The sequence below is a fragment of the Coptis chinensis genome, chromosome 7 (assembly GCF_015680905.1).
Source record: "Coptis chinensis isolate HL-2020 chromosome 7, ASM1568090v1, whole genome shotgun sequence".
Taxonomy (NCBI): domain Eukaryota; kingdom Viridiplantae; phylum Streptophyta; class Magnoliopsida; order Ranunculales; family Ranunculaceae; genus Coptis; species Coptis chinensis.
Genome location: NC_141462.1, coordinates 84,186,264 through 84,197,116, shown reverse-complemented (window position 1 = coordinate 84,197,116; position 10,853 = coordinate 84,186,264). Strand labels below are relative to the sequence as shown.

At 35.6% G+C, this 10,853-nt stretch overlaps 1 protein-coding gene across 2 annotated transcripts; it reads left to right on the top strand.

The window, feature by feature from the left end:
- The first annotated feature begins 506 nt into the window (after positions 1–506).
- LOC147489472 (signal peptidase complex subunit 2-like) lies at positions 507–3,624 on the top strand. Of its 2 annotated transcripts, none has more exons than XM_086572591.1 (5): positions 507–696; positions 767–913; positions 994–1,098; positions 2,989–3,131; positions 3,213–3,624. In XM_086572591.1, the coding sequence occupies exons 1-5, from the start codon at positions 598–600 to the stop codon at positions 3,307–3,309; spliced, it is 591 nt and encodes a 196-aa protein (XP_086428717.1). In that variant the 5' UTR covers positions 507–597; the 3' UTR covers positions 3,310–3,624. The 2 variants fall into 2 exon arrangements, with proteins under 2 accessions (XP_086428717.1, XP_086428718.1); XM_086572592.1 differs by having other exon boundaries at positions 518–696; positions 767–918; positions 1,017–1,098.
- Positions 3,625–10,853: the final 7,229 nt, after the last annotated feature.

Genomic DNA, 10,853 nt, shown 5'->3' with positions numbered 1-10,853 from the left:
GGAGCTTTAATATTAATATATAAATAGATTTATATAAGATTTTTATTTGGTTTGTAAACTATATGTAGTTTTAATTTAGTAACTATATGAAGTAGACCGGATATGTTAAAAATTTGGAAATTAATTAGAAATCACATCGGATCGGATTTTGAAAACATATCCAATTCCAATCCAATTATTTTTCGGAAAAATTGGATATCAGAATTTCAAATATCGAAACACAAATATCATTACCAAATTCGAAAAGAATTCGAAAAATTTAGGTTTTCGGAAAAAAGAAACACCCCTACTGAAAACTCTATTTTGATTTCATAATTTGATCTTTTGTTGGATTAAGAGATTATGTAATGATAGTGCCCATGAATGAATAATGTAAATGGGCTATCATCGAAAAAATCTCTATTTCCAGCACGAAGTTAGCACGTGGCACCTAACAAAATGCCGTGATGGGCCGACAACAAAAATTAGCGATATTAACGGGATTTTGGCACGGCACGTGCAGAGAGATTAGTGATACAGATAGAAGTGAGAGGCGAGTGTAAGAAGAAGACCGCACCAAAATTAGACCACACAAGAGAAGAGTAAGAAGAAGAAGAAATGGCGAGTACCAACATCTCTCCAAAGAAGACCCCAAAAAAGGCAAATTTATTAGACCAAAATGCCATAAAAAACATTCTCGATGAATCCATCTCTGAGGTAAATTTCAATTTCCTGAAAAACCCTAGATTTAAATCTTTATTAAATTACTTTTATTTGTCAAAAACAGATTGTGAAAAGTCGTGGGTACCCCGAAGATGTGAAGCTTAGCAATGTGAAACTATTACTTGGATTCATTATTATTATCATCGCTTTGATTGCTCAATTTTACCCCAAGAAGTTCCCGGAGAATAAAGATGTTTTGATCGCTTGCATCGTATTATATCCTTCCTTATTACCATTTTTAATCTATTATTATTGTTATTATGTAATGAAAGATTTTTTTTTTTTTTTTAGTTTGTTTTCTTTGACTATGGCAAGTATGTTATATTCAACGGATTGTTGCAGCTGATTATCTACACTAAGGAGAAGAATGCTATCTTGTTTACTCTTCCACCCACGGTGACTGCCTTTCCTCCAAACCAATCTTTTAATATAAATAACATTAGTGACAGTGGGATCTTTTTTGGTGCTATTGTGAATTCAACATATCCTTTAAAAAATGGTTATAGGGCCATAGAGGATACTTAATTGAAAAACACAACTTGTTTTATGATGGTATCTTCAGCCATGTGAATTATTGGATCTTTTGTTGTGTCCACAGACAATCTTGATGCATCTCTTGCATCTAGGTTGTGTAGCTCACAACTTTGGGTTCTGACGAATTAGCGTATGTACTTATTTGGATATATATAACAAGGGAGTACTCTATGACCCTTGATCTTTGACGACCACTTGGAAGTCAATATCCATGGAGTTTGATAATCTGGTAGAACTTTTTGAACATTTACATTCATAACACTTTTGTTTGTTATGGTAAATCCCACTACAATTTTAAATGAATTGCTTTTTGGTTTGAGGAATTATTAAATCGCTCTTACTGCTTTTAAGCTTACAATAATTTACTATTTAAGAGGTATCGAGGAAAAATGTGGGGAAGAATATTCTTGTGTGGATGTGGTCAAGGTAACTGCATGAAAGATACATCAGTTTGATTCACTTAAGAAATCAGTGAGGACTTTGAGATTAGTTGGCCTGAAGAAAAATGACCAGGACTAGAAAAGAAATATGAAATTTCAAATTTGGGACTATGGGGCGACCACATATCGTAGTTGTTGTTTATAAGAGCAGGAGTGTATCCACTAGGGTTTGGACTCTGTTTTTTGCTGGGTTAAGGGTTTAGACTTTAGACATTCCTATTCGTTATTCTCCTTTTTGCATCACATCAATTATGTCCAAAGTTTTCTCCAGTTAGGCCTCGAAGCACCTTCAAAAGACCAATAATACTACTTAATTGGTCACCCTTACTACCCAACGAAGAGATGTATTGTAGTCCTATGCTCTCCAAAGTCATGATCTTACATTTGGTCTCCATTACCACAATTAATACTGTCCATCAACTGCAACCAAGAAGAAAGTGCTGGCAAACATTTCCTAATCTAAGTTCATTGAATGAGCTCATTACTTTGGAGGTTTAACCATGTTTCTCTCTAAAGTTGTACAGTTAAATTGCTACTCAGTCGCTACTCGTTTGAAAAGCAAGTAGCGAGTAGGTGTAATAGGTCGGGGATTAATCGGACGATTTTTCGTAACACTATATTTCTTTACAAATACTTATTAAATATATTTAAACCTTGAAATACCAACATAATGGAGCTAATTAAGAACCCAATCAATCAATAAACAATCAATACACTCAATCAACTAAAATAAATACGCTCAATCAACTAAAATAAATATGATTAAAAACTAAAATAAATATGATTAAAGTGTAAAACTTTAAAGAATCGGGGGTTGATCGAATCGGCGTAATGTCGAGTTCGATGTTTAAAAGTGAAATAGTTAACAGAATTACTCGGCTAATCAGCACATATTAATCGGCGAATCCGCATGTATTAATTGGCTAATCGGCCGAATTCTTGGGGAGTTTTTGAGCCCGATCGTGATCGGGGATTAAATTGTTAGTCGGGTTGGCTAAGCAGCGAGTAGCGACTACTCACCAATTACTCGGGGAGTACTCAATGAGCCCAGCTCTAAAGAGTGTATGTCGAAAAGACATCACTGATAAATATACCTTGCAAATGTGCAATCAACAATTTTCGTTGTACATTATTTTCTGGTATGCCAATCCAACCATAAATTTTCATGTAGTTGTCTGCAGGAACCCTGTTTTTTCGCTCAATGTATTATTAGTCTGCGTGACAGGTCTTAATAATTATACAATGCATTCAAACTCAGTAGATTTCCCCAAATTTTCATGAATTGTTTTTCAGTTGTGCTTTATTGATGCAGGGATCCTTTAACAGCACTGGACTAGTCATCTCTTCTAAGTTGCCTAGATTCTCTGACATGTATACACTTTCAATATCCAGCTCAGAACCCAAATCCATTTCCGCTGGTAAACCAGTACAGTTCACCAAGAGTGTCACAAAATGGTATGTTTAGGCATGTCTTATGAGTGCCATAAATGCGTGCCCATTGATTCTTTTAACACAAGTTTCTGTTGGATTTTTTAGGTTCACCAAGGATGGGATCCTGGTAGAAGGTCTGTTCTGGAAAGATGTCAATGGGTTAATCAACCAGTACACGGGAGAATCTAGCAAGAACAAGTGAGTTCAAGCTTGCTCAAATCTCTATTATGAGACAATAGATAGCTTGAGCAAAGAACTAGTATTTAATTAACTGAGAAGATATGTTACTACTTGCAGTCTTGAATCTCCTTTGAATTTTGAAAGAAACCAATGAGCGTTACTAATTTGGGAGAATAGTAATGGAAGTATGTACACTCAGTTGTTACAGAAAGGAATAAGGAAATGTTGATTGAATATGATGTTCTCTAGAGTTGTTTATTTTAAATTCCTTTGTTTCGTAATTCAACTCATATGATTCAACTCATAATATTAAGTAGATTGATTTGCAGCTTAAAAATCTGATTTTTTTTCATATTGGATTCTTCTATTTAATTATTTGAACTTGATTATAAATCATTGGACGAGTTTTATGATTACTGTATATTATTAGGCCAAGACAGTATCTCCTGTTGTCTTTTGTTTCTTTTACTTTTCGAAAAAAAAGCAACACATGAGCATAACACTATAACCAATAGTTATACTTAATATTTCTTTTATTTGGGATCGTTCTGCTTGTATATTTTGGAGTACTAAGATGTGGAAGCCTAGAGTTAACAATGTTTTGAATGTTTAAGCACAACTGCACAAGAATTGAAGTACATGTGAGTGAAGATCAAAAGGTGTAGTATGTGGGGGTTTTATCTGAAGGACATGGAGTATTTGTATCAGGTTTTAGTAGAATATTATTGTGTAATGTAATGTTTTTTTATGTTTATTTCCTAAAAACATGTGTTTTTGTGTTTTTGAGGATATGGCGAGATTTTGAGAAATATTTTGCACCTCTTTAGCAGAAATCAGTCAAAACCCACGGCATGTTTTTGGGGTGAGGAAAGTGGTCTATTTCCACCTAAACTCAAATCTTGCCTTGCTCAGTGCATCATCCCAGGATTACTGTGGATAACCCATGACGTTATTCCGACTGGGGCAGCCAGATGTGTTCCTTTGGCGTCACTGCCGTCAAATGACAAAGAATTACGGTTCCAAGTTCACCAACATTAGCAGCACCAATGGCACAGGTGATGTGGTCAAAGGGCCAGGAGCAGAAACACACTTCGTTGCACCACTCGGCTAATTCTCCAGAAGATACACACTTCTGCATATTTGGATATATTCTCCCCATATTAAAAGTTAACAACTAAATTCAAAAGATAAAAGCAAGAAGTACATACCAGTAGCTCCATATAAACCATAGACACTTTGAATTGTTGTGGTACTTCAACCTGAAAAGTAATTTAGATTGACAAAAGATTTTAGGAGTTGCACAGTTTTCCTTGAGCTAGAGTAGTCGATAAGTTGGATACCTACTTATAGCATTTTTAGTAAAGAAACCAAGAAAACACCAAATATTTTAACCAAACCAAATACCAAATCAAAAAAGCACTAACCAACTTCAGGAGCGATATCAAATAGTTGACATCAAATATCGCAGTTTATCCTAAACCGCACCGTATAGCTCATGCAGTTTTTGCAAAACCGTGCCACAGAAGCCCAAGCCCATATGGTTTTTCAGAAACCGATGTGTCGCACACAGCACATCAACTTTATTCTTTCTTCTCTTTACAAATCTCTCGCGCGGTTTTCGTAAAACCGCATGATTGAAGCCCACATTCTAGCCCAAGCCCATATTCAAAAAACCGTCCGCGAGAGAGATTTGATACAGTACCAAAGCAAACACCAAATTTTGGCCGATTTGGTGTTTGCTTTGGTGTTTTCATCAACATGTGACTCTCCTGAAGATGAAAAAACACCAAATTATTGAAAATTTATTATTTGATGTTAGAATAGTGTCTCACCTAAAAATGCTCTTAGCTATTATGTCATTATGTGTACGAGGCTCAACATATAAGCTCTCCTCTAATCGGAAGTAATGCAAAATTGCAAATTATGTAAACCGGTGATTTTATTAAATTAGCCCATTTATAGTTTATTCTTTTGATACAAATTGGAATGGACCTGGTTTTAGCCTTTTAGGATTCAATTTGGATATAAGTATATGAATTGCATCTAAAACCCTGGTAAATCTTATGATAAGAATCTTATATTATGGTAAATCCTATTATGGTAAATTTTATATGACTTGCATCTAAAACCCTATTATGATAAGAAAAAAGGTGGTGCGGGACGAGTGTGGAGCGTTCCTGATCCGATGACAGCGACCTTAAGTGGGAGCGGCCGAGGGCGTTCGCCAAACCCCTCTGATGCCACCACAAAAAAATAAAAAATAAAAATGGTAATGCCACATGTACCAAAAGTTTTGTGATGAATATTTAAAGATTTGAAGATCAAATCATTTGAAAAGTTATATCAGATTTAATTCTAACATTTACTACAAAATCTTGTGAGATATACCATATATGCTAGATAATATTAGAATTTTTAGAAAATCTTCTATTATGGGGTTGCTGCTTCTAATATATTGCATTGTGAAGTCTCTCAAATAAAATAAACCATCAAAAATTAATTTAAGATAATTTGAATTTGTAAGAATCATCACTGCCAAGATGAAGGTGGTTGCTATTCTGATATTCTTCATGGTTTTGACGGCAATATGTGTGGATGCTTTTGAAATTCACTGTGGAGGTAATTTTACAAAATGATGTCAACCTATGATTTTGTTGTGAATAGAACACGCTATATTGCACACTGTCTCAATAACTAGGCCCATAAGCTAAACACTTTTTGTTTCAAATGTTCAACCGTAGCTAGACCGATTTGTACTTAATAAATTCTTCAAGTATAATTCAGATCAGACCGGTTCCTCTATAACCGTAGTTGTACCACACACACACATCTCGTATTTCGGCGCACACACATATATCTCGGAGCACACACACAGGTATCGAGGTACACACACATCTCGGATTCGGATCAACGGCGAGATAACACGGTTACAGAGATGATCTCTGTACCTGGTTGTAGAGATCTCGACTCCAATTCAGATAACTAAAATTATTTGATAATACTCAGTGAACTGGATAGAAAATTCTCCAAATTTTCAATAGAATGTAGGAAGTGAATCACCCACTCTATTATTCTTCAAGAAATAAAACTGACTTTAGATTTCCAAAATGTTGAATTGCTATGTTCTCCTTTTATTTTGAGATTTTGTTAAAATTTCCAGTTCAATAATATATAATGCTAATATTATTATTGGTTTTTGGTTTATCATTTGAACAGCGTGTCCTGAATCAATGACTCAATGTAGTAAAACAGGACCCAAAAAAGGATGTTGGTGCATCTCGAAGTTGGGGGAACGTCTTAAGTGCTTTTGTTGTGATAAATTTGCAGTCAAAGCAGAGAACTTTATATATACCGATAATCAGCTTGACCATCCATGATGTCGATGATTATCGTAATGAATAAGACATATTTGATGTGATAAATATGTAGTGCAAATCACAGCTAGTAATATTCCGTTTTATACCCGTTTTATGTATAATACGAATAATTTCAAATCTAAGAATTGATACTCGAATTCTATGATCTAGGCTTATAATTGCCGAATAATAAGGTCCGTAATTTTTAAATAAAAAAACACACTACAATTTGAGCAAAACATTACCTTCTAAACTTATAATGCAACAAAATATGACTGAATGTTTTCTTATTATACCCGTATAAAACACGAATTATATGTTTGACATTTTTTTCGTTTATTTGGGCCAAAATTTTAAACGAATTAGAATCCAATTTTTCGGATTTTTTACGAATAATTTCCGTACTAAATTTTTGCTGTCCACGAATTTACTAGCTATGGTGCAAATTCCCAATCTATCTAGTGTTCAGTACTTCAGTCACTGGTTCTTTCTCTGTTTATTTTTCAATTTTCAGTTTTCTAGCTTTACCCCCCACCCCCCCTCCAGAACGTAGGCCAATTAGCTTTACCCCCAGTTCTTTCATCTACAGGTTTACGCCCCCCCCCCCCAAGATCACACCACATCCAAGTCAACTGTTATCTTTTTGGTCAATACATATAAAAAGATTTCATTGCCCTTTGCCATTTTAATAGTTTTCTAGCTTTACCCCCCCTCCCCCCCCCCCGTCCCAGAACTTAGGCCAATTAGCTTTATCCCCCCAGTTCTTTCATCTAGAGATTTACTCTCCATAACTTAGGCCAATTAGCTTTACTCTCTAGTTCTTTCATTTAGAGGTTTACCCCTCTAAGACCACAACACATCCAAGTTGAGTTTGACCGTAATGTTTTTGGTCAAGACAAATGAAAAGACTCTAATGCCTTTTTCTAGATATAATTACATAAATACCCTGTGACTTTGGCAAATACAAAATTGGAATTCAAATCATCTATGACACATGTCATGATCTTGTGAACTCTATCTGACAGTCATACACCACTCTAAGGGTGTGGATATCATTTGATAAGGATTGGTATATAACAAAATATATAATTTATTTATTTATTTTTTATTGTATAAAATATTATATAAAATTATAAACTAATAATATAAAATTGTAATAACAAAATAATAATAATAAATGATAAATATATATATTTATATTAGTTTTTATAGTGGTAAAATGAATTATTCAAAGCAAATAAAATTTTAATTTTCGGATCGGATATTATCCGATATCCGATTCGGATATCCGAAATTGGATTCAGATAATTTTTTTAATATTCATCGGATTCGGATACAGGTTCGGATATCGGCATAAATTTTCGGATTCGGATTCAGATTTGGATTCGGATTCGGATGCAACCATATCCGAATCCGAACCTATCCGTTTGCACCCCTAGATGGTAGTGATGGTGTATAGCCATCGAATATGGTTCACAAGATCGTGACATGTGTCATAGATGATTTGAATTCCAATTTTGTATTTGCCAAAGTCATAGGGTATTTATGTAATTATATCTAGAAAAGGGCATTAGAGTTTTTTCATTTGTCTTGACAAAAAATATTACAATCAAACTTAACTTGGATGTGTTGTGGTGGTGGGGGGGTGGTAAACCTCTAAAAATAAAAAAGAACTAGGGGGGTAAAGTTAATTGGCCTAAGTTATGGGGGATAAACCTCTAGATGAAAGAACTGGGGGGATAAAACTAATTGGCCTAAAGGAGGGGAGGGAGTTGGTAAAGCTATAAAATTATTAAAAGGGCAAAGGGCAATGAAATCTTTTTATATGCATTGACCAAAAAGATAACAGTTGACTTGAATGTGGTGTGATCTTGGGGGGTAAACCTCTAGATGAAAGAGGGGGTGTGTGTGTGTGTGTGTGTGTGTGTGTGTGTAAAGCTAATTGGCCTAAGTTCTGGAGGGGGTAAAACTAGCAAACTATTCAACTTTTATCTCGTCAGCTCAAAAAACAAATAAAGAAGTGCAAGTGGGCAAATTTATGCGCGGCATTGAGCTTGGAGCAAAATCTCTATTTTCAGACCTCCCGTAGTCCCGTATATAGTTACATACTTACATATACACACAAGTACTTTTTTTGCTTAAAAGGCTAATTGTATTGAGCAAAAGAAAAATTACAGTTTACATTTGTGAGAGCCCTGTGTAGGCTCTCCAACATTTAGTAAGAAGATACAATGTAAAATTACATATTAAATTGGAAATATGTAGAGTGTTGGTTTTCTACTCTGTGAACGAATGCAAGTCTTTCGGTCCACCATTGTTTCTCTCCAAGTGGGAGTGTAGCACCTTTCTTTGCGCACTAATCTGCTCCAAAATTCGCTTTTCTTTAGGTGCTTGTTACCATTATATTTGCTCGAGTCTTCAATTTGTTCCATTGTCACTTCACCTTCCAATGTACCTTGTCTGAGTGAAAGGCCTTGACAGTGCAGTAGAATCAGATTCCACCCATATGTTGCGCCAGCCTAACTCGATTGCTTAAGAGATGCCTTCAACTATTGCTTGTGATTCGGATATGTAACTCGTGGAGATGCCAAGCCCACCAATGCCAGATCCCACTATCTCACTAGTGTGTATTCTAAGCATTACGCCCCAACCTGAAGTCCTCGGGTTTCCCCTTGCACAACCATCTGAGTTCACTTTGATTACATTCTATAGTGGCGCTGTCCAATAGCACTCAAGGGTGCATGGGGCTTTTCTCAACTTGTTCTCCAGTCTCAAGACATGTAGTGTTGTTAAGTCTTGAATGGTGTTATTCATAGTCCCATTCAATTATTGGCACACTCTTTCTTTTAATGGCTAACATGACTTTGACGCGAACTTCTCCAGCATGCCCTCTACTGCCATCGTACATTACTTTATTTCTAAATTTCCATACGGCTACAAGACAAGCTATAGTTGTTGTTGACCATATATCTTTAGTGAGTGGACTTCTGTTCTAGCACGCATCAAGAATACCATTTGATATATCTTCTCAACTGGAACTTACTTCGTAAAGAGTGTCATTGTGCCTTCGCAAATTTACAACTGATCAAAATGTGCTCTTGAATTTCTTCATGCTGCTGACACATACAACATCCTTCTTAGTTTATCATCCGTGTGCATGACTCCCTGTAAGATTTTCCAGCGAGTTAACTAGTATTACCCCCACCCCCACCTCAGAAGTCTGACCAGTTTGCTTTAGCTCCTTTTTTCCTTATTGCTTCATGTGTTGTTGCTACGCTGAACTGACCTGAGGTAGATGGCTTCCACACTCTTGAGTCAACTTGAGATGAGTTTGGCTGTTGAAGCTTTGTGATGTTCACCCCAATTCTCTATAAAATCTCCGACATTTCCATTGAGAAGCTCCAATAATTTCCAACTATGCATGCTTGTAGTTTAGTCCTACAATGCCTCCAGAAGTTTGAGTTCATCGTAATAATTGAATCACACTGTGGATTCTGACCTGCACGGGCAAAGCCCACATGATTTCTCGTGAATACTCGAAAGTACGAAGTACGATATGTAAATACTACGTTTTAGTTGTATCATTAAAATAAGATCTGGGCTACCACGAGAATATCCCTATAGGGATGAGTGTTCCGAGACCGTTGGATCCAAAATCCAACGGTCCGAAAATCAAAAACAAAAAGGAAGAGAGAGAATATAGGTTTGTTTTGATTTTCGGACCGTTGATCTCGATCCAACGGTCTCGGCCAAGGCCCCTATGAGGATATCCGGGGTATTTAACTCAATAAATAATCTCTGTTTGACCTTGTTATATACTAGGGTATGCCCGTGCCTACGGCCCACGAGACCTCGACGCGCCTGCGGCGCTATCCCGAAAAATGAACAATCAATGTTCATATATGTTTTGGGTATGAACATTTATTGTTCATATATTTTGGGTATGAACAATCAATGTTTATGTCTGTTTTGGGTATGAACATTTATTGTTCATATATGTTTTGGGTATGAACAATCAATGTTCATATTTGTTTTGGATGATGTTTTTTTTTGGGTATGAACATTGATTGTTCAAGAAGGTATGAACAATCAATGTTCATATCTGTTTTGAGTGTGAACATTTATTGTTCATATCTATTTTGTTCATACCTATTGTTCATAGCTAATGTTCATAATTTGGGATATAAACAGTTATTGTTCATATCTGTTT